At 41.7% G+C, this 23,873-nt stretch overlaps 1 protein-coding gene across 4 annotated transcripts in view; it reads right to left on the minus strand.

Moving 5' to 3' along the window:
- DPP6 (dipeptidyl peptidase like 6) overlaps nt 1–23,873 on the minus strand; it is a 576,690-nt gene that overhangs the window by 166,936 nt on the left and 385,881 nt on the right. For all 4 annotated transcript variants that reach the window (XM_064445043.1, XM_064445042.1, XM_064445044.1 and 1 more), the window contains exons 2-3: nt 20,008–20,122; nt 11,685–11,783 (exon numbers count right to left, since the gene is read on the minus strand). In XM_064445043.1, coding sequence (XP_064301113.1) covers nt 11,685–11,783; nt 20,008–20,122 — 214 coding nt within the window. The remainder of the gene's footprint in view (nt 1–11,684; nt 11,784–20,007; nt 20,123–23,873) is intronic.

The following is a 23,873-nucleotide window of genomic DNA, read 5'->3' on the forward strand; positions in this document are numbered from 1 at the left end:
CGCCAGCTGCAGCAGCAGGCTTCGGGTACGGGTGCCTGTCCACTAGAAAACAGGAAAATTGATTGCTGAGCAGAGAATAAGTGTTTATTAGAGTGATAATAAATTAGACTATTGGAAAAACTTCTGGACACTTTGTCCAGGCAGAATTGGTGGATTTTATATGTTTGTCCAGGTCTTGCCGGCTCTTCTCAGCCCACCTACAGGTACCACGGTATTCAGATATTCCTACAGTGCACACATGGCAAGGCCAACACTTCCAAGCAGCACCTGGACTGACTAACTCCGCATAAATGACCACACTGAACATAACTGCAATGAGCCCAAAGTCTCTTTGAAATTCTGGATTTACCACCCCTGCTAGGTGCAGTTGATTTTTTACATAGTGCAATGCAAACCAAAATAATCATAATTTATGTAGCAGATCCAAAATTTTGCCCTTTTTTTGGAAATTGTTTCTGAGCTAAAACTTTTTTTCACTTCTGGGCTTGAACTTTGGAATTTCCCACCGCCTTTCTACTAGACTTTACTTTTTTCCATCCATGCCACTGTAATCTGCCTTCCCTGGAAATGAAAATGCTTTGAAGCTGATTATCCAGATTTTGTGAATTATTACAAATTTTAAGCACTGACAAATCAGGCATAAGGTTTCAAAAGAACCTGATATTTTAAAAATATCCCGTCTAATGAAATTAAACATTGGATCTTTTTAATTTACCTTCCAAATATGTTTAGCTTTTGAAGGACCATTTAGATATAACTTGAATAATGCCTTTGAGTACTAAATATTTTAAGATTCATTTCATTCTTTTTTTGAATCACAGTAAGTATTTTTGTAAGTCACCTGTCCCCAGAAGCTGGGACTGTAAGTCAAGTAGCAAAATGAAAATTTGGCATCATATCCAGCTGGCAGTGTTGTGAAGGCAAACTCCCTGCACAGCCTTACACAAACCTGGTTACATGTTCAGCCCTTTTCCTCCATCAATCAAATGTTCTAGGGATTTGTTTCCCACTCTCCTTTTTTCTTGCATTTTGTTTTCCTTCTTTTATTTCTTCACACTTGTCTTACCTTGAGTCCTTTGCCTGCTACCATGAGAATACAAGTGGCTTTTAAGAGGTGTTATACTCTGATAATCAGGGATTCTTTCTCAGCATGCATAGCCACTTCTGTCTCAGGATCACTTACAGGATCACCTTATTTTCTTTCAGAGATTATTCCTTGTTACTGGCAATGGAAAGAGATGTCAGCACAGTAATCAGTTTTAAAACCTAGGGCATGTGTATAGACTCAGTTCTGATTTCATGTAAAGCTGTGAAAGTCCCACTGGGGAATTAAATTCACGATTTTATGGCATTGCAATCACTCAGTGGTATAACTTGGTACTGGGACCTATAGATTTTAACTCTAAGTGAAAAATCTTTTGGCTTTTCTTTGGGGTCAAACAAATTATATTGCATGTATGCACTTGCCTTAAAGTACCATGAAACTCAAAATCATTTGAACACATTTGAGAAGCCAACTCCAATACTCTCATGTCATCCTTGTGGATAGTTCCCACCCCACCCTCTCTAAAATTATATCCTAGAGATGGAAAACATTCAAAAAATGACAAGGATGATCCAAGGTACTGATCTAAGGGCCATCAGGCAAAGCAAATAGGAGCAAGCTCCCAAGTAAGCAAAAGGAAGCAGTTCCTCATGCAACAGGTCTTAGGCCAGTGAAACTACTTGATGAAGGACATGATGGATGCAAGAGGCTCTGACACTTGGCAAGTGACTAGAAATCATTTGGGGTTACTAAATAGAGAAACTACAGGAGATCTGGTGATTTCCTAACCTAAAAAGTGCATGAAACTCGCCGTGCCCTTACTCACCCTTGTGCACACACATATAGCTTCTCTTGGAAACAGGATTTTGGGCTGGGCAAAGCTTTGGTCTCTTCTGCTCTTAATTGAATTTTCATTGATAAGAGATTTGTATATCTACATTTTAAAGTATAATTATATTCCTTTGATCAGTGATAATTATCTCATTCTAAATTTCTTTTAATGAATTATATGTCTGGTACTATTTCTTGTAAGAAAAAAAAAAGTACTGCTTCTTGTACATTCAGCAGCTTAATACAGTCAGGAGATCTAAATTCACCAGAGACTCTTTCTTAGATAAGCAAATCTTTGCCTGCTAAATTTTCAATTACAAATACCTGATATAAAGTTTTATCACCAGAAATACAGTATTTCCTGTCTGGTATCTCAGCATATATTTCTTTAATGTTCATTAAAAGGAACAAGTGGAAAAGTACATACTGCTCTAATTATCCTTGGTAAGCACTCCATGTTCGACAAGCATCCAAGACCAGCGGAGCAAGCTCAGGGAAACCTACTGAGGTTGGAGAATTTGCTTTGCACCAAGTAAAAATCTTCAACAAGGAATCAAATTTAAACAGGGAAGAATGAAAAATTTTTTTTTAAAAAAAAGGTAAGCAAGCTGACCTCTTACAGAATAGAGAGCACCTGAAGATGGACTGTGTCAAAAGACATAAACCTTTCTGGAAATTTGTATTGAAGGTATTAGTAGTACGTTATAATGGGGATCAGCTGCTTAAAAAGAGGCCCAAACACCCTGATGAGCTCTCCTTTCTCCATCATTCATATACAGTCCTCCTTTGAATGTGTTTCTTGCCCAACATATCCTGCAATTATGCACCTCATTTCTTCCCTCTGATTTTTCCTAGACGCTCATCCTCTAGGTACTCAGTTCCCAAAACTTTTCCACCCTTACCACCAGCCCGACTGCTAGGAAAACCTTCAGCAAGTTCATACAAACCCTTTCTTGATCTTCCTTTCCTACAGCTCAAAACTGAATTCCCCACTCATCTGCCCAGATTTTCTGAGCAGTGCTGGATCTAAATGAAATATATTTCTCACTCCCTCCCAAAGCAATGCTCCACATGGTGAGATGCTGCCGACCTCCTGGGCATGGGAGAAGACCACCACCCGCTGCTGCCTCTGGCTTGCTCCATCACCCAAGAGCCATGTATGGCTTGCCTTAGTTCCCTTCTCTGTTCGGTGTTGTGCTCCCTCTGAAGAGGCAAAGGAAAAAAACCCAACAACTTGTATTTTAGTACAAATTCAACCAGCTTGGTTGCGATTACGACCATCCTTTTACAGGCTTATCGAAGACAATTTCCATCACTGGGGAAGCACATCTAGCGGTGTCACACTGTACCTCTAGTTGTTCACCTGGATTTTTAACTAACACCCACTGAGAGAACACCTAATCCCTTTCCCAGTTAAACCCCTGTAAAACCAGTGCCTTTCCTCCAGCTTGGAGTGCAGGGCGTTTTGATTTCAAACCACTTTGAACAAGATGAAAAAACCAAGATCCTTTTTTAACTGGATTCAAACTGTTAAGCACGTAGGCAGAACTGCCGTGTGCATTTCTTTTCTTCCAGCAGCAGAAACACCGCTGATGTGAGCCGCATCTTCAAAAGTCCCCCATGGATGTGGCCGCTCCCCATGGCAGCATGTGGTTTCCTTCTCGTTCCCATTCCTGCTGTTCTCTTTTTTTTAATCAGAAGGCTCCCCCCTGTGAAGTGGGTGCAGTTGCAGTACGTCTGCCTGGCTGGCAGGGTAAAAGGACCCAGCACTGTATTTAGCAGCTTTGCAGTAGCCGCCAGCAATAGATCAGGGAAACGCCGCTGTGCACCGTGGTGCAACATAAAGCATGACAATGGGGAGGAGCAAAGAGGGCAGCTTCTACCTACTTCCCATGAATTTTTACCTCAAATCTGCAAACAAGTATAATGCACAAAGGAGCCCAAGTGGTCCTAGTTTTCACACCTCTTACAGCTTTAAATTATTCCCCAAAGCTGCTCCTCACTAGCAGACACAGCCATGGCAGGAGGCACCACCTTGCTTCAGAGTTACTTTGAGAGAAAAGCACTAATTTTAGTGGAGCCAGGCTTGAAAGGGAAATGGAGAATCTGGTTTTGGCAATGGCTCTAAAATGTATAGGGAACCAGCTTGCTGGTCCAACGTATAAGAGTGTGACCATCACTTTGCCTGCAGCAGGGAAGTCTATTTTTCCTATTCTTTTTAAAAATATCAGTGGGAACAGAATTAGGCAGTTACTGGGAGCAGGTGTTAGTACAACCCAGACAAGAAGTGAAGTCCAAGGACATCTCCTGCCTCTTCCAGGTATCTTTGATTTACTAATTGTTCCCTTTGATATTACCCTAGCAATTGAATGTATTTTCCAGCTCTTCATCTTAGGCCATTAAGCCATTTCTCAGGCAATACCACAGTACTGACTTCCAGGCTCATTTTCACCCATTGCACCAGTCCAGCTCCTGCTCCTCCTCACCCACCACCAGGATCCTCCCAACTTGCCTGGGCTTCTCCCCCGAGTGACTCTGCAGCCCATCTTCCCTGTGCAGCATCACGCTGCCAATGGCCTCCTCATCACTCGTTCCCTTTCACGACACTTCTCACAGGTGACGTTCATGCCACCGGCCCTGTCCCTGGGCTGGACTCTTCACTCAACCTGACATGGTACAGGGATGTAACAAATATAAAGCTATCACACTGAATGTCTGAGGCCACTTATTTTGGTACCTCAGGAGGACGTTTGGCTCAGAGGCTCAACAGGTGTCAGTAACACACAATGGTTAGAGTTCAGCAGGCTTTGGAGGTATTAGGTTACCTATGGAGGCTCCTACATATAGGTTTAGGGGCATAGGAGAATCTTGACCTCCTCAAGACATCAAACTACTCAAAAAACCTACAAACAAACCCCCCTATTTGACCATTGCAATGTTACTTCTCCTTTCTAGGGCGTGACATATTTCACAAACAGGACTTTCTCCAGGACATTTCTCCTTCGAAATTCAGAAGTTGCTGTACACGCCAAAGAATGATTTTCTCAGTCTAACAGCAGCATGTGTGCCCCACCAGCACCCCAGCACTGCAGACAAGCCGGGCATGGAGGTGCTACTAAAGCCAAGGTACACAGCTCCTCCCCAGCTTGCTCCTGCAGACTGCATTAATTTTTAAAAAAGCCAAATTGATTTCTCATTTCATTCTCTCTAGCAGTAATGAACAAAAGAGCTACATGGCAGAAATGGTCTCCTCCATGGCCTATTACACTATGTTAAAAAGCCATTAATTCCCAGGTTTCCTGTCTTTAGTGAACAGGTTACTGTCACTGTTGAACTTAGGCAATTGCCCAGCAGCTGAAAGGCAGGAGCAGGGCAACTTCAGAGCACAGATATGCAGAAATCTCTGAAAAAGATGATCCTCGATGGGGTCTAAAATCAAAACTGTGGTTCAAATAGTTTAACATTTCCCTCTCTTCTTTCTCATTGTGGCAGTTGTAACAGAGCATGAGCCCTTTTTCATTCTGCTTTGGCAACATAGGATGTCACTTCATTAAAGTGTTTAGATTAAGAAGATTAAGAATAGTAACCAACTGTCTCTAAAGCACATGGACACTTCCACTGACACCAACACCACCCAGAAGTTCACTGTGTGCTTATTTAACTAGCATCCATGTCTTCGTGAATCACAACAGAGTGTTTCTGAAGGCCATCCCCAGCAAAACCTCCACATGGGGGTGTGCGAGCAGCGCTGCCACACGCTTCCATGAAGTGCTAGACCAGAAGAGAGTCCTTCAGTCCTTTCCCTGTATTTTCCTTCGGTCCACATAGCATTTTCCTTTAGAGCCATGTCTTTACCCTAGCATAAGGACGCCCTTACAGCCCCTTGAGCTTGTGGGGCTCTTTGCAATTGGAGCTGGAAGTTCACTGAAACCTTAAACACCGCAAACCAATGTGCTGTTCTCCAGGCAACCTGCTGTGTCTCTTAGAAAATATTTCAAGAACATTTGAAAAGCTAGAGCACTCACAAAGATAGTGCACAACCAAGCTGCCATGAGATAGGATATGAGGTTTGGCACACCAGAATTGGGAGTGGGACAAGTTTTCTTTAAACCATTAAGACCAGTAAACCAATTCACTTAAGCCTTTTTAACACATATTTAAACACATTGAACTTAATTAACTAGTATCTCTGTCTAGCAAGGTGGGCAACGAAGCAAATATCCCAATAGAGAAACTCAATTTTCTTTATGCCTTCACCAGATTTACACTAACAAAACCACCTGTGAGCAGTTTCTAGCTTACATTCACTTAATGTAAGAGGGGAACTGGGGGCGAGCATGTGGCCCTCATCTGGCAGCACCTGGGTTCAAGGGTGTAGCTGCTTCCTAATGCAGACCACAAACACACGAGACAAGACCACAAACTGCAGTGCCCCAGGAAGATGACTTTGTTCCTCTCATCACAAACAGAAGGATGAGTTTTTCTCTCATGCCAACAGCCCAACCTTGCCAAGGAAAAGGATTCTGCTGCCTTACGATTCAGGTGGTCGTTTGGAAACAGGCAATTTTTTGGTCCATGGACAAGCAGCCCAGAGAAGCCTGCACTCCAGCTAACCATGTACCAGCTCTCTCGCAGGGCTGTCAAAGCAGCACCTTAACACAAACCTTTTCACAGTGAAAAATATTAGCACTTACAAAGTTCTTAATATCTATGCAAAGCAAACTATAAATAATTCATTTACTCTGCACGCATCTGCATCATTTGAAATGCATCAACGCTTTTATCAATACAGTGCAATGGATTTACGCTGCACAGAATAGACTTGTGGGCATTTGGGCTATCCAAGTATTGTTGATCTGAGCATTATTACTAAAGGTAAACGGAAATAAATTACCTCAGTTACTACACAATGATTTTTTTTTCACCATGGTAAATAAAACTTATTAGTTCTAGGTCATTAAATTCAGTATTAGACTTTAAAAGAGCCTAGAGATTCTATGATGTTATTAGTAAAACATGCAATAAAATATATGTGCTGCAGTATCAAAGATATAAGAATTACTCTATTATATTTAGATATTAGTTATTAGGGCATTTTTCAGAAGGACTTTTGAGATAAAAGCCTAGCTGCCATTCACTGATGCAAACTAGGTGTGCAGTGGCTCTGGCTTCCACTGAGTGGCAGGTTTCCAACTAACCGAGCCATTTCTGAAAATGCCATTCAGAGCCTTTTGCTGATTTACCCACTATTCCGCTTTGGATAAGAATAAATACTATTTTTCGAGTGTTGCAGGTAAAGCAAGTGAGCAGGGACTTTGGAGAGCAGGGCTTGATTATCACATTTCTTTTTAGTCAACTTCCAATGACCGCAAACATGTACTTTGGCATCCTGTGCCTCAGTGCTCCTCGCTGCTTGAATATATTGTCATCTTAATTTCAACCTTTATTCTTTTCATGTGGCTACAACCTCTCTGCAAGGACTGTCTCGCTGTGTCTGGCCAGTGCCTAGCACAAAGAAGATGCGCTCCTGGTTGGAGCCTCCAGCCATTAACTTAGAGTCCGATATCCTGGCAGCAGCCACTGCTACATACACTCTGTCCTGCAAGATGCCAACAGCAAGGCTGGAAAAACATCCTCCAGGAGGTAAGTTATGACAGCACATTGCATCCAATCAATTGCAATAACCACAGGCACTATATTATAGCCTGCTATCATGTTTTTCTAACTACAACAGCAGTCAAGCACTTTCAGTGTGGGCTAAATGTATTTGCCATTAAGTACAAAGACAGAAGATAAGCCAAAGTCTCCGCAAGTGGTGTTCACGATTCATGCTCTACTGCTTACTTGGACATTGGGCATGATGCTGCCTCCCCGTGAAAAGGAGGAGTGCTTGTGAGGTGCAAAGGGGCAGGGAACCAAGAACAGGGGGTCAGGTTCACATCTGATAGGAAACACGGCAGGTCTGTAGTCCCACAAAGACAGCACTCATAACCCGACCGGCTTCTCAGGCCAGGTCCAGGTAATGTATACAAATTATTGTTTTCAGGACAAATCAGTTGACTGAGCTGCTCTTCAGCATGAAATGCAGGTACCCTTCTTTATCCCGGTTTTTGCCCACCATTACAGGAACATTGCAGCATCCCACTGAGCCTTTCAGAAACCTGAGCTAAAATCCTGTGTGAGAGGAATTACAGGAAAAGCCTAGTAATTTTGAAGCCTAATTACAAAGTAATGTGGAGCTTGAGAGCAGAGCTGCTGAGCAGTTAGAGACTAGACTAATGAGTGGGCCATCTGTCATCTGTGAGAGGACTAACAAAAGGCCAGCACAGGACACTCTGGATGGTGTTTGGAGGATGATATGGAAATGAGGAAATGTCCAAATATAACATTTAAGATATACAGTTTGAAATGAGCTGCTAATTAGAGCTCACATGCATGCTTAGCATATGGACAACATAATTAGTTGTACAGTAAAGGGAAGTTCACAATCGAGGATGGTAATAGACCGGCGCAGGATGCGATGCACTGAGCTATGAGCAGACGAGCACAGGAAGAGGCAAGGGATGGATGGGGCTGGAAAAGAGGCGCAGCTCAGAGTCTCTGCACTTGGGCTGCAGGGCACCCGGATGCCATTTGATCACCAGCACAATCTCAAACTTTATGTACTACACTATACCTACTATAATATACCATATGTACTATACCATACTGCTATATACTACGCTGTCGTAAGAGTGAAACCTTCACAATAAATCCAGCATCTACTTACACTGCAGGGCAAATCTAAGCGACAGGAGTCCCTGGAAGTGGAACCAGAAATAAACTCTGGAGCAGTCGGTTCTGGTCTCTGAATGCATTGCTCCCCCGCAGAGAGCTCTTAGCTGTGTCAATGACGACAATGGTCAGGGCAGTAGAAAACAGCAGCTAACTAAGCAAAGTATTCATTACTCTCCCTAAACCACTGGGTAAAAATGCAAACTGGAATTTGAAATTATAGCGGCATCACAGAAATTGTAAGAAGTTCAAAGTTCCATTTTTGGCACTTCTCTCTCTTCATGAAAGTAAATTGGATTGCAATTCCAATAAAAAAGATGCAAACGTATCCACTAACCAGCCATGAGTTGCGATGGAAAACTTCGAGAAAGCCTGTAATCGTGTAGTTATGTCAGCTTGGAGAATGGTTCTTTTCTTTCTTTTTTTCCCCTTGCTCCTTTAAAATCAATGGAATGACAGAGCTATTGTTCAGAAATACATTATTTTTCCACTTGCCCACTGCAAATCAAAAAAATGCTTAAACATCAGCTCGTCCCATCAGTTTCAGTGAGCTTTCAGCATATTGTTAAGTGCCAACCTGAGTAGACATATTTTTTTTTTATTTTAATTTTAACACTTGCTCTAAGTGACTCATTCAAGTCAAAGGAAAGACCTTGCTCCTTCAGGTTTGAATCAGGCCCTCGCTCACTGGGAAGAACACAGATATTTTTCTAACTGAACTCTTTTGGAAGTAAATTCCCCAGATAATTCACATACTCCTAAACATGCAACACGCTGCTTTGGCGAGGCTACCAAACTCCAACCTTCTGTAATAATGAAAGGGAAAGGAAGGAAACAGCTCTAAAGAGCCAAGAGGACTGAATTTTGCAGATCTCTGAATGACCATGGTGTTTTGCTATAAAATTAATAGGAGAAGAATGGGAAGAAGGATACACAACAGCTACCTATATTTTAACAATTGTGTGGATTCCTCACCAACCGTCAACTCATTTTGTAGTTGACACAGAATTTTAAACATGCGATTTTTAAATATGCAATTTTTCTGCTAAGGCATTACAGCACTCTTGTTATACAAAGTTTTATTAGTTTGGCTTGGGCATTTTCAGTGTCTTTCATTTGCATTATAAAAACTGAGAATAAGCGGCCAATAGCAATGTGTGCTTGGGAATCACACTACTGGTCTTTCATCTTCCTTATCAGGGACCTTAATCAAGATTTCACCACTTAGACAGCTAAAGAAAGCTGTGAAAAGCAACTATAATACAGAAAAGTAACTAATGTTGTGAAATGGCTTTGGGTCCTTGGATGAATGACATTGCAGATTAGCGTCTTGCCCTTAAATGTAAAGTTGCCCTTGGGTAAATCTACAGAATATCTATTGGCTTCATAAAATCTCTCTATCAGTATCAGTGGGATTAGTAGCACAGCAACAGAACAAACCCTTCTAACATATCTATGCATGTATGATAATACTACTTTGTGCTTTGTCCTTCACAGAAATATTTTAATAATTTCAGGTTAGGCAAGACTGATGTTAAATTGCGCTGGGGTCAGTAACAGTACGTAGGAGGACAGAGATGGATTTTAAAATATTCAAGATTGGAGTCTTAACAGTTTATATGGCACCAGTATGTGATCATAATTGGAAAAGCATGGGAAATACTGCTTTTTTTCACAGAAGACTGCAGTTTTGTGGACCCCCACTCATTAGAGGGGGGGTGTTGTACATAGCTCCATGGCAATACTTCATTCTCTGTTCCTGCAAAAAACTTAATTCATTATCATTCCCTCATATTCTAGCAGATAAATAAAACAGCAGTAAAGGTCTCAATAAAGCACCTGTTCCTTCATTAGGGCCATTAGGGATATCAGTGCTAAAAAGGATGCTAGACAAATAATTCTAAATTGCAATGCAGCTAATATTTCCACTACCCTTGTTCCCAGAGAGTAGTTACCAAAAACACCATTGCCCCAGAGTTCTTACCCTGAAAAAGAGCTCCTGCCCATCGGCAGGTGTGTTTGTGAAGGTGCGTATCGTCTGCAGTTGCTTTCCCCTGTAGTTGAATTGGTGGGAGAAGTCAGAGCCAGCTGTGCTGAGGGCAGCTGGAGAACGTGTTAATTCAGCACTACCCTTTAACACTCTCTCTTTTCATTACAGGTGTTAAAATTGTTCCCAATGGGCATAACAGACAAGGAAAGCCAAACACAAGGAAGGATTCGATCCAGTTCCCCATTAAATTCAAAAGAAAAACTAATAACTTCAGCTATAATAGAAGTTGGACTGGAACCTACATGAATGGCATACCACAAATCATTTTATTCTTGCCAAAGCTTGTTCAGACTGCAGCAATTTCTATTGAGAGCTGGAATCTACATCCCCCAAAACTGCTCTATTCCAGCAAATACTACGTGCATTAATTCAAGTATTATTTGGTTTTCCCCTGACTAGAAAACAGAAGGCAGCAGAGGATAAAAAGAGCACATGGCTTGTGTGCAAGCACCAGCCCAGCTGCTGCTGGACCACTGTTTGCCCGTTGCTTAGCAATGCTTCATCTCTCTGCTGCAAATATAAACCTGAAGTTTTGTTTACAGTAAAATAATGACTTGATAGTGCTCCAGCCACTTCTTCCAAAGCGTGCTACGTCACCCACTGAATGCAGGAAGCTCTTTGGGACAAAGGCTGTGGTTTTCAATGCCTAGCTCTGAGCCCACTGGAGAGCCTTACATAAAAAAAATGTAATAACAGAGCAGTGGTGTTTGCATATTTATCAGGAGGAAAGCTGGAAGAGGAATTTGAGGATTGAATTTTTGGGCATGGTTCTGGGCAACCAGCTCTAGCTGCCCCTGTTTGAGCATGGAATTGGACAATGTGATGTCTTGAGGTCCCTTCCAACCCCAACCACTCCTTGATTCTGTAATTTCAGGAGCAAAATACAGAACAGGAGAAATAAAGAAGTAAGAAAGAAAGCGACGCCCAGGGAGTGAGGAAGCAAACCAAAGCCAAGCCTCTGTGACACATTCATGCCTCACTCACCAGTTATCCATTTAGCCTCTGGGTCATGAATTTTGAAATCATCACTGAAGAGATCTTCCACCGTTATCTTCTTCTTCTGAGACAAGCTGTTATCTTCAACTGTAAAACATTTGAAAACAAACTGCCATTACTTCTACTTTGAAATGGATCTGAAACTACAGCAACTGAGAATAGTGCCATGTCATATCTCATTTGGAAACGGTCCACAGTAAGCTTTCTGTCACACATACGTCCCTTCCCATTGTCAGTGTTATAAAAGGACTACGTAGTGGTTCACAAACAGAAACCTCGTAGTTATTTATGACTGGACTCAGCGACTACAAAAAGACCAAGACAGGTCCAAAACGCACATTTTTGGATATAACCTGATCAGAAAAGATTTTAAAAGTAATGAAAAACACACCTCTAGATGTCATAGTGCTATATAATGCTGATTATTCCAAAGATAATTAAAGCTACTTAACACTAAGACTATTCTGAAATCATTAGTTAAATTTTTAAAAAATAAAAGTGACCAAGTTTTTATATTTATATTTCCTTAAAAACTGTCATGCAGAACTAGTGTTGGAAAAGTATTTAGCCTTATCAGGGCTAAGACAGATTACTTCAGGAATTCACAAAATATTTTCCATGGGAATCAGACACTTGACTGCAGAAATATTTTTTAAATCTTTGAGACATCACCCTAAATCCTTAGGTGTTGCATAGCTGGCCCATACTAATTTTCATTTTTAGTGCAAGGATATAGAGTTTCATTTCCAAACATGGCAACCTCGACAGCTTTTAAGTTGAAGAACCAGACTGCCTATTTATGATGTTGTAAGACCAACTTGTCATAAACAATGCCCTTCATTTTGTTCATTCTTCCTAACTCTGCTCTGTGGCACTCTGCTTTTCCCACAAAGAAATACCCTCTGTACATCTTCCTCTGCTGTCCTTCCTACATCCCTCTCCACATTTCTTGTGATTCAGTCAGAGATTGCCAACAGATTTCTGATGCAAAGCACAATCTGAAGAAAATGAAGAACTGATTTCTGTCTGCATATATATTATTGTTAAAAGAAAATCTGTCTCATCTAGGATGCCATCAAGACTAAACACGTATGAGTCAAACCAAATAAAACAAGGCATGCATTTAACCACTTGAATTTTGCCACAGCTAGCATCTCCTGTGCCAGAATTATACCTTCTAATTTCTATCACCACCTCTCCGCTATGTAGCAATTCTCATAAACACAGCACAGAGGCTCCTGGGACTGTAATTGAAGTGTTTATGTTGAATCAATGGATTCTTGGGCCTTACAGACGAAGAGTATGTACATTACATCACAGAATGCTATACCGATGACTAGTTATTATGAAAATGGATTTTTGTTTTCTCAAAGCTGAAATTTTTAGAGAAAAACTGAAATCAACAACTTTGATTAATATATTCCTTCTTTCCTTTTTTCTCCCAACAGTAATTATTTTTGTTACGACAAGCAGTCACTTTCTGTTTCCAACACTCAAATCTTACTGATAAAACATTTTCATGGAAACCTTTCAGTTAGTTGAAACACATTTACTCTTTAAAGGAACATGGGAGGCCACATTCTGAGTCTTTCCACATCACGAATGTGTGCTCCAGCATCTCTCCTCACTACAGCATCCTCATGCCTGAGGTCTATTGGTATCATGCAGCCTTCGCTATCTTTAACATTTTTTAGTGCTAAACGTGTTACATTGACACACTGGTGATTAGAAACAGTGGAAATAGACTCTCTGAAGCCATTAGAGAGAAAAAGTCTTCTTCGCTACACTAAATTAAAGCCCCTGGAGCTACTTGAGACTACTGAAAATTACTTATGAACAATGTTTTGTTCCACTAAAAGGTGTTTCAATATAAACTATCATTTTTACCAAATTAAATTATATTCTTCAATTTTCATATTTTTTCCGGGTTTGGTTGAGGTTTCAGTCACACTGCTCAATGTGGCTTCCAAAGACCAAGACACATTAATACAAGTCCGCAGCCAAATCCCTCTGTGTGACAGCATTATGCCAAGTTCTTCTGCATAATTTTATTTATTAAAATGGAAAATAGAGCAACTCCAGGAAACTGGTCCAATTAAGTTCCCACCATGGTGCAAGGTCCCAGCACTGGGTACCCGGGGAGATCAGTGGTGGTGCAGAGCAGCAGGTTGGAGCCCACATACAGCCCTGGGCTTAGAGCTTTTGATGTGCCACTTCCCATATGCCATCCTGAGGAACATGGACACCCTCCCCACCATCGGGGCATAAGGACAGGCACAAGCAAACCTCTGTGTTGGAGATTTAGGAAGGGGAAGAGTAGGAATCCCTTCTTATTCCCTCTTTCTGTGCAGGATGGAGACAGCCAGTCTGGGAGCTGCACCACCTCCATACCTCACAGCACTTCAAACCCCTCCTAAGGGAGAGCACACCCAGGAGCATCCATAAGGCATGTTTCTTGTTGAAATTCCCTCACTGCCTCCTGCAGTGGGCTGTAATAACTGCAACAGGTCCCATAATGAACCATGGACAACATTAATCTCAGCCATAGAGCTGGGGAGAAAACATATAACTAAATAATCAATCAGTCAATTATTTTTTTACTAAAGAATTCAGATTTACTGACCTCTCATCTAACACATAGGTAAGTCAGAGTGCTCATTAAGAAAGCCTACTCCATTCCTCTGGCTCCAGTGGAGACATTTACAGAGGAAGAAATTCAATTGCGGGCCTCAGGTAGTCCACCCTCTCCTGAGCAGCTGTCTCTGAGCATGCCTTAGAGTGTCTAAGGCAGCTGGTGGACACAGGTTGTGTACACACCCAACTGCAGAGGCCTTGAGGCCTCCCTGGGTTTACAAAAGGAGAGGATAAAGCACGTGCCGCCACCTTTTTTGCACGCGTGTCCCCCCCGGCCAGCAGACCCAGATGGCAGCTGCCAGCCAGGCCCTGACAGCACAGCAGCACAGCAGCAGCGCAGGTGGCACAAGGACTTGTGATTTGAGTGCCAAGTCAGAAACCTACCATCCAGACAGCAAACACATGCCGAGAGAACCAAGTGAAAGCCATGTTCGTTTTATTTTTGATTCAGCGTTAAAGGCATGACAGCAACCCTGCATTGGTCAGACCTTTCGGGTTCATCCATCTGCACCTTGTCCTTGAAGTCCGCGCACCCAAAAGCCATGGGCTGAACTGATCAAACCTTGCTCTCCAGAACAGAAAAGGGCAACGAGCCAATGCCCCTGCCAGTTTTGCCTCTGCAGTACCAATCCTTTCTTTCAAGCTTCCTCTCAACTGCAGCAATGCTCAGAGGCTGCTTGATGGCTCAGAAGGTTTCAGTCACCTTTGGGTGCCCACCTTTCTTTCCATCATCCCTGGGGCTCAGCTACAGGTCAGTGTCAGATGCTTTTCTCCCACACTTCCTGGGCTATTGTGCATTGCAAGCACATGGGTGAGTGTCTCCATGAACATCCACCTCTCGGCAGACCTGACCCAGCATGCCAGGAGCTCCCTTCCCACCTCAGCATAGCTGCTCAATCCCTGGGCAGACCCGAGCCTCCTTTTCCCCCAGACAACCTCCCTGTACCCAAAAGGCAGTGGCCAGACAAGGCAAACAGCACCCTCATGCCCTTCTGTAAAATCCCTTTTTTTTTAATGGCATATAATACATGTTTATATATAACAGTGGTGAACAAACAAATTACACTCCTGCACAGCCAGGCACAGGATATTTCCTTGCTCTTCCTGACTAGCAAAAGTCATACAAAGCTTATTAGGCAAAAAATTTGGCTGTCTGACAGCATGCTCTGAATTAATGCTATACAATGACTACCTTAGTATCATCTCTGAAGAATGTTTCTTATGAATGTTATAAAAAAATTAATGTGGATTTGGGTGTACTTTCTCTTTTTCAGCTAAAGGTCAGATTTGAAAGGAGCAAATTTGAAGTATATCTCCAGGAAGCTTTAAATATCAGGAACAGATGCGCAAAAAGTCCTATTTTGCCTCCATTTACAAACAGCCTTTTCCTTAGCAAAATGTCTAATGGAATTTTGGGGAGGTTTTTTAGTCAAAGTTTCTGTAGGATTGGGTCCTCCCTTCAGCTTTGATATATATGAGTGTGTGTGCACACACACGCATAACTATAAACTATCCATGTGTTTATACAAACAGACACTACACTGCTAGGATGGGACCCTACAGGTGCCATATGCTGTGACAAGTGAACAACCACCATTTAGGAAAGGCTCATTCCCACACTTTTAGCATTTGTATAAATAGCTTCACATTTTTCAAAGGTGGGTGGAACGGCAGGACTCGTACACGAAACCGGAGTCCTTCAGCGTAGGCAGTTGTGTGCATGTGCTACACTACAGTGTAACGAAATGCAAGCTTTCAGCAGTTACTCCTTCTTTTGATAATGTTGTTCTAGAATGCCAAAGGATATACAAATCATAGAAATGTTGAAATTTTATTAGGATTTTATAAAATAAGACCTAAGCGTTATCTAGCAATAAAGCACTGCTATTGTAATTACAATGTCTGCTGAATGCAAAGAGCACTGCTCCCAGTTTAGGAGTTAATCTTAAACCAGGATGAGTGACCTGCCTCTGAGAAACCCAAACCAGTAGGGATTTCAGCCTTTCTGAAGCTGAATTCAGAGTTAAAACCTTCTTTAAAGAAGGTTTTGGCTGTTTTGCAAAAGAATCTTGAAGAGGTATATAAAACATAGAAACATAGAGTCATATAATGCTTTGGGTTGGAAGGGACCTTTAGCACCCTTTTTTTCCTTTTAAAATACTTTTTTTCCTCAACTATTAAATACCTTAATCAGCATTTGTTCTGCTAAGCAAGCCTCCCCCATTCCCCACGCTACCACTTGTTCTTACACAAGACTATCCTGACTTCCACAGTATTAGGAAATACCACCATCATGATGCAAATTATGGATCAAGTTAACCTCTTCTTTGTCTGAACACAGACTACAAGCCTGCATGCTGCACTTTATCCCATACATGCCCCAAATTACTCTCTGTAGGAAGATAAGAGAAGAGAAGAGAAGAGAAGAGAAGAGAAGAGAAGAGAAGAGAAGAGAAGAGAAGAGAAGAGAAGAGAAGAGAAGAGAAGAGAAGAGAAGAGAAGAGAAGAGAAGAGAAGAGAAGAGAAGAGAAGAGAAGAGAACATGATGTTCAGCACTGGGTTTAGAGTGTCTCTATATTGCATGCCTTGGTGTTGCACTGCAAAACAGGCCTTCAAAACAACAGCAAAATATTCAGAGAAGAATGGTTTCCCAGCCAGGGAGAGGGCCAAGATGGACAAGTACAGGTAAGGAATTCAGAGATAAAATTCAGAAGGATATTTGTACTAGCAGGGCAGTGTCAGGCTGGACTCCAACATTACCATCAGAAGAAAGACTTAAAAAATTTGAAGTATTTGCAAGCACCGTGCTTTGCTGTGCCAGACTGCATCACCTTGCTTGAGACATTTCTAGTGGAGAGCTCTGGGCTTTTTTTTTTTCCTGATGTCACTCTCACATTTGACAGCAGCTCCCCATCCCATGAACATGCACAAAACTGCTCCTCGTCCTTCTTTCCCAGGCGTCCTGTCCCTTCCCCACCTCTTGTTCAAATATCCATCACTTATTTTTCAGCTCGAATACCAAAGGATAATCATGTATTCTTCCAGTGAACTATTTAATGGCAGGTAAATGCAGACTCTGCTTCTCCTTTTGGACAGGCCCTTCTATCTTCCCCACTCGTGCCTTGCTGGGACATTCTATCCCCAGTCAGGATTAGCAATGTAATACTGTTTATGTTTGTCAAGCCAGCCACAGTCTCACTTACCACTGGCTGGTGGGAAATGCCTGTGAAATGAACCTCCTGTTACCCTGTACCAGAGTGCATCCTCGTAACAAGCTCCAGGGCCAGTCGCCCAAGAGAAGACTAAACTCAGCTGCTGCCAAGCCACAGCAGCAACCTAAGCTATCTATTTTACCCTTGGCAGAGTCTCACCATGAAGCAGTCTGGATCCATAATGAAACCAGAAGCAGTACTGAGCTCAGAGTTTTTGTATTTGCACGTAGGGGACAGTTCTGAAACACCAGCAGGGAATAAAACAACCCAAACCCAGTTTTAGCAAACCAGGTAATTTGAAATCTTAAAAAACATGAATGGAAATTTTAGCATAGAAAATTACTTTTCATATTCCTAAGTTTTAAGCACAGAGACTCTCTCAAAGGTGCTATTTGGAATTGTTGCTAAGTACATACTAGTAACTGTGTGATTTATGTCTATACCTGTGTGCATACGTACACGCTCGCTACACCTTCTTTGTCTAGGCACTTACCTGGACAACAGCACTGCGGTATCTATAGTCATAATAGTCATTAGTGATTTTATGTATGACTTTATTGTGGAGAAGTGGGAGTAGGATTCAGGAGAAGTCCTAAGTGAGGTCTACAGTAGAGCCCAGAATTGAAACCAGAGCTGCTAAGTCCTCACCAGATATCATTCTGACCATCCTTATAAAGAAATCATTATTTCAAGTGGTCTTGTAAAAGGAAAGACTTGTGATTTAGACTGTATTTAGGACTGGACAGGTATGTTTATGCCTCTGCCCATGTATCCTTCTGCACAGAATCCTGCTCTTCAGTGGAAGTGGCACTCTCATCTATGCAGTGCGAGCAGACAGCTTCTTGAAGCCCACAAGTATGGGTTTAGGAATCTAGGCTTCAGCATGCATTTTTGAAAAGTCTGGGACTGCAATTCTGTAAAATAGAAGGCGATATTTCCATACCTAATGGGTAAGGGACGATACTTGTCACTGCAAATAAACGGTGCCTGACGTGAGTACAGTCCACAGACCATGCTCCAAAACATCTCAGAAATGATCTGCACTGTTCGAAGGTGATAAATCTGAACCCTAGCAAAAGTAATTTAAAAAATGATCCTCAATTAAGTTTAACCTTAATTAATTCAATTACTTAATTGCTCTGGCATGACCATTAGCTACTTACATTTACATTGAAAACTTCAGGATAGCATGAAATAAACTGAACATGGCATGACAATAAATAACCAGAAGGATAACTTAGTGATTGTTTCACTTGTTTTTAAGTTAACTCAGTGCAGTCCTGTATTTCTTGATTTACCACTGTCTCCAGTCTACCATACAGCAGGACTGTGGAATAAGAATTATGCCAAGGAAGATGGCCCTGGTCTGCTGAACTGTATGTCAGTTCACACGCTACAAGCTAGAAATTTCTGCCCCACAACTTTTGTCTCATGTTTCCACTTCACTGTCTTGTGTTCCTCCATTTCCTTTGGTTTTATTTCTCCCTTGCCTCCGTTCTCCTCCTCAGCTCTGTGCTCTCTGTGCTGCTGTAGCTAGAACAACTCACAGGTACTCATCCAAGAAGCCCCTTTCCTTCTCCTCCACATCCCTCTGCAGGGGACCTTCTGCCTTCTCTGTGTTTTGTAGCTGCTCACCCTTTCTGACACTGAATTCTCTTTTCTATGTCTTATCTCTCATTTCTCTCATTTGTCTTTTCGTATTCAGATCACAAGCGTCTCAGAGCTGCAAAAGCACATTATTTCTACCCTGTAAGTAGTAATGGAAATTTACAGGGCTGTATAAATATGTGATAATCAATAATCATAATGATATACATTAAAATTCAAGCCTACCACCTCAGCAGCTACTGTAAGAGAAGTAATTTACAGAGGTTACGTGCACAGAACTTTGCTGAAACTTGGTAAGGGGATTAGCTTCAAGAATCCCTTACTGGGAAGTTACTAATTATTTGCTGTGGTTGGATGCTATCTATCTGGCACATTCTTTTGTTAAGCTGGAACTCTGTGGTCTGATTTAAAAATCAGTACAGCTAAACGGGATAGGATTTAGGTGCCTAAGCACAGGCTTCTGATGCCATTTTAGATGCTCTAGGATATGGCACCCAACTGGCGGCTGCTGCTCCAGGTGGGCATGAGCTTCAGGAAGTCCTGTGTCCTAATTGACTGCCCTGTGTAGGTGTCTCCCACATCCTGGCACATCTAAAATGATGCTCCCCATTATGTTTAGGCAACGAGGTTTCACCCTTGTACCTTCAGCTCAGTAGCCCTGACGTTTGAATAGAAATGTAAAACTCTAAAACAATCTACCTAAGAATGGCCTCGAACTCAGCTCACATCGAGCTAAAGAACAGGAAGGATGATTCCTTTGATGTTGTCTTCACAGTCAGTTTGCAATCCCTTTACCCTTGGAAATGTACAATTACAGAAGAAAAACAGAATGGAAGTGAGTTAAAGGTTATAAATACCTGGTGTCAGGAGAATAACAGAGGTGACAATCAGGGAGCAGATAACGAGAATAACAAGTAAGGCAATTGCAATTCCTTTCCAGTTTCTTTGAGGAGGATTACTCCCCACCAGCTCCTAGAAACATCAAAGGAAAATGAACATTTAGAAAAGGCACTTAGAGAAGGAGACAAACAGCAGAATCCAAACAGCAATATATGTCCGCAGAACCCCACCAATCACCCTGCTACCATGGTGGGTGAAGCCCATTAGCCAAATACAGTTCATGCCATCATAATACATTGCGGTATTAGTTGAATCCACGCCAAGTCAGATTACACAATGAATAAATGGAATGCACCCATAGGATGCTTGGCAATGTAACCTGCGCTTCCCACCACCTCCTCGCATAACGGGCACCAGCCACCCCCACCAGCGTTCGCCCAAACTCACTTATCAAAAGCCAATTTCCTACCAAGCCTCATTAAGTCTGGGAATAAAGAGCTTTACAGTAACTTTCAAGAGACTTTTATAATAAGATGCCGGAGAAGAATACAGGAAGACAAATAATTCACAGGGGCATGTACGGAGATAAAAATCAATACGGATATCCCCATGGTGAATTTTCTGCCTTCCCAGAAAACATCACAGCTTCGCAGGCATCTTGCATGCATTCCTAGTTTGGTAGGTCTAAGGACATGAGGATAGGCTTCACAGCTAGCATATACATTAAATTTAATCACGTCCTTAAAACTTTAGAATAAAAGCTCCATCACTATTCACTGATTAGCTTTGACTTCACTGCGGTTGTACCATATGTTCCGTCTATGATGTATACATCACCCCTGCTCTCGAGACTGAGGTTTTTATGAAGTGCTGCGTTTGCATTCACAAGATCTTAAATATTTACTGCACTTTATCCCTTTCATGCTTTTTGCTGGATTCTCCTTAGCACTGTGCATTAAATGTGATTTCATGCACGCATTGAAGCATCCCCAGGAACTGTATCCACTTTCCTGGAATGCTGATTCACTCAAAGGATCTGGCCTCAGAGCCAGAACAACTCTGGATGCTCCTCCTCCTTTGTGACCTCACCAATTTCAAATTTTTGCCTCATTTCCTTGATTATGAGGGATGGTGGGTCTAAGACAGACCTGTGGGTACTTCTTTAATGATTTTTCTCTCTTTCATATTTTTCAGGAAAACAAAAGGCTTTATAATAGACTAAGTTCTTCAGTGATTCAGAGAGTTTGTTTCACTTACTGTAACTTTTTCTGATACACAACAACATGGCCTGAACAGGGATGTCACCAATCACAGCTTTGATTTCAGAAAACACTAGAAAATAAGATAATGTTGAGACGCTCCTCCTATATGTTTGGGGATCTGTCCATTACAGAGGCTATAAATCTGCAATGGAAAGTGAGGTTTGAGGCAGTATCTGTATTTCATTATTTATTCTAGTTCTGGAAAAGACATGATGATTCTCTTCCTTCCGGCAAAGAGGGGTAGAGGTTAGCACCCCTCTCCTCCTTGCCTTTCCCTCATTTGCACCTGGCTTTCTGTTTAAAATTAAAAATAATTACAAGGAACACATTTATAGTTTATTATTCTTACTGGAGAAAAATACGAAATGTAGGTCAGGAGCCTTGAGAAAAGCAATTTTGCCCACAAGCAAACAGAAAGAATAAAAATATTTGCATTTTTATAGCGGCTTCACCCTAAGCATGAATACAAATGTTAATTAATTTAGTCTTCTAACACCTTTTTTAGGAAACTGTTATGGTCCTCATTTTTCAAATGGTGCAGATAGGCTCAGAAGAGAGTCTGTGACTTTCCTGGGGTCACATACAAATCAAGAAATAAAGCCAGGAAAAGAATCCAGGTCTTGTTAGTAAGTGGCAGAAATATTCTTCCTGTCACGGCAGGGCACAGTGGGACCTAAAGGGATGACAGGAGGACTGGGGAGAAGCAGCTGAGAAAGCACAGTGCTTCTCCCCAGCCAAGCCCTACCAGTATCTGAAGGACAGAGGTAAGACGCAGGCAGCGCTACGGGGCTGGCGGCAACAGTCACTTTCCTGAAAATAATCTAACAACCCTCTCCCCCCATAATGGTCAGAAGTTTTAAAATTGAAAAAAAAAAAGAAATAGTTCACAGGCTTGAATTGGGCCTACAAACCCAGATGTAGTTCAAAAGCTTAAAGCTGTCCATTAAGGGAGCCTTCCCCAGCCATGGGTCCCAGGGCAATACAAATCCACACACGTGCTTAAGATTTCAGGACATCAATACTTTCACTGAATTCATTATCACATCATAATCCCATTAATTCTTCAGTCATCCAATCAATATCTGAGCAAAATCACAACAAAACAGACTGGGAATTTCTAGTGTATCAAGAGGAGGAAAACTGTTCATAAACAAAACTTTGGGGTTTAATACACTGCAAGGAAGCAGAAAGGAATGCTTTCACTTTATTTTAAAAATTCCATCAGGAAACTTCTCCTGATAAAAAGCAAGAAGAGATAAATGACATTTCAAAGAAAGATAAACAGCTTTATTCAGCACAGGTTTGGAAAGCAGCTTTTTTGTTCTCAGTCATCTGAAGTCTCTTTTGATGGAATCACTTACAGTAAATCTGCTGCACACACATAGTACCTTATATATGCTAGCACCCACGTCTTAGATCTTTCCTATCTCTATTCCTGTTAATTCCAGAGGGATGTTGCTGTATCAGTGTGACCAGCTTTTACTTCCAGGAGACTGCAGCCTCACCACCAGCCCACGATAGCCCATGCCCTTGGCAGCAAACTCCCACCTCTTCAACAGGAGTTCCCACGAGCAGACATCAGCTGCCTATTCACGTTGCTCAGGCAAGCCTCTGCGCTTGGGAGTGAGGCCAGGAAGGTGCTTAATTAAGCCCTAGGCAGGTACAGATTCGAGCACAGAAAATAATGTTCTTGAAGTGGCACCTCAAAGGGTTTGTTTCCAACACAGAGCACAAAGCTATAATTTGCCTATTCCTGAAAGGTCCCAGCTTGCAGGTGTAAATACAGAGATCTGAACCAAACAGCAAGCAGATACCCCTCGTGAACTATGGCTGTTAATCCTAAAGATACCACTTTGGTTTTACTACTGAAACCTGAGCATATTACACGGATGGAAACAAACCAAGCGCGCACAATTGCTACTCTGATGAAGTGATACTGCTGAAAACAGCATAAAAGGAAACATTAAAACAAAGTCACTTATAGGTAGGAGTCACCTGATCTCTGCTTCTCACGAAATGCTAACACACCTCCTGCATGACCTCTGCACGCAAGCTAAAGCCCTTCAGCCTGGATTTTCTCCTTTTTTCTTTGCTGTTTATTTTCCACCCCCTTCCTTCTCTTACATAAAACCTTAATTGTTTTTGGATTAGGAAAGTAAAACAGATGTTACCACAGGTTTTAACATAAGCGCACTTCATTGATGCCGCATATTAAAGACTGTAAATGTTATCACTTTCATCTTCATTTATGATTGAAAAATAACACTACCCCCCTGTGAAGCTGACTTTCAAGCCATAAATCCGGACTTCTACAGTATTTTAAGACTCTAAAATACAGATCTGTGATGACATATTTTCCTGTCTGTGAAAGAATCACTGTACTGACATGATATGGATGAAGGCTGGATGTGCTCCAATCCAAGAGGCTGTCAACAAAATTATTTCTGGCATGTTCATTTGAAGCCTGCCAAAAGTCTGCCAGCACGGTGGCCATATTAGAATAACATAATAGCTTGCTAAAACAAAAACTCATCAGGCACAACTTTGCTTTTTTTTTTAATAGCCATGTCTATATTGCTAAATGAAAGAAGAACAATATAGACATCATTTGTCAAGTATTG

Source organism: Phalacrocorax carbo, chromosome 2 (genome assembly GCF_963921805.1).
Source record: "Phalacrocorax carbo chromosome 2, bPhaCar2.1, whole genome shotgun sequence".
Lineage (NCBI taxonomy): Eukaryota > Metazoa > Chordata > Aves > Suliformes > Phalacrocoracidae > Phalacrocorax > Phalacrocorax carbo.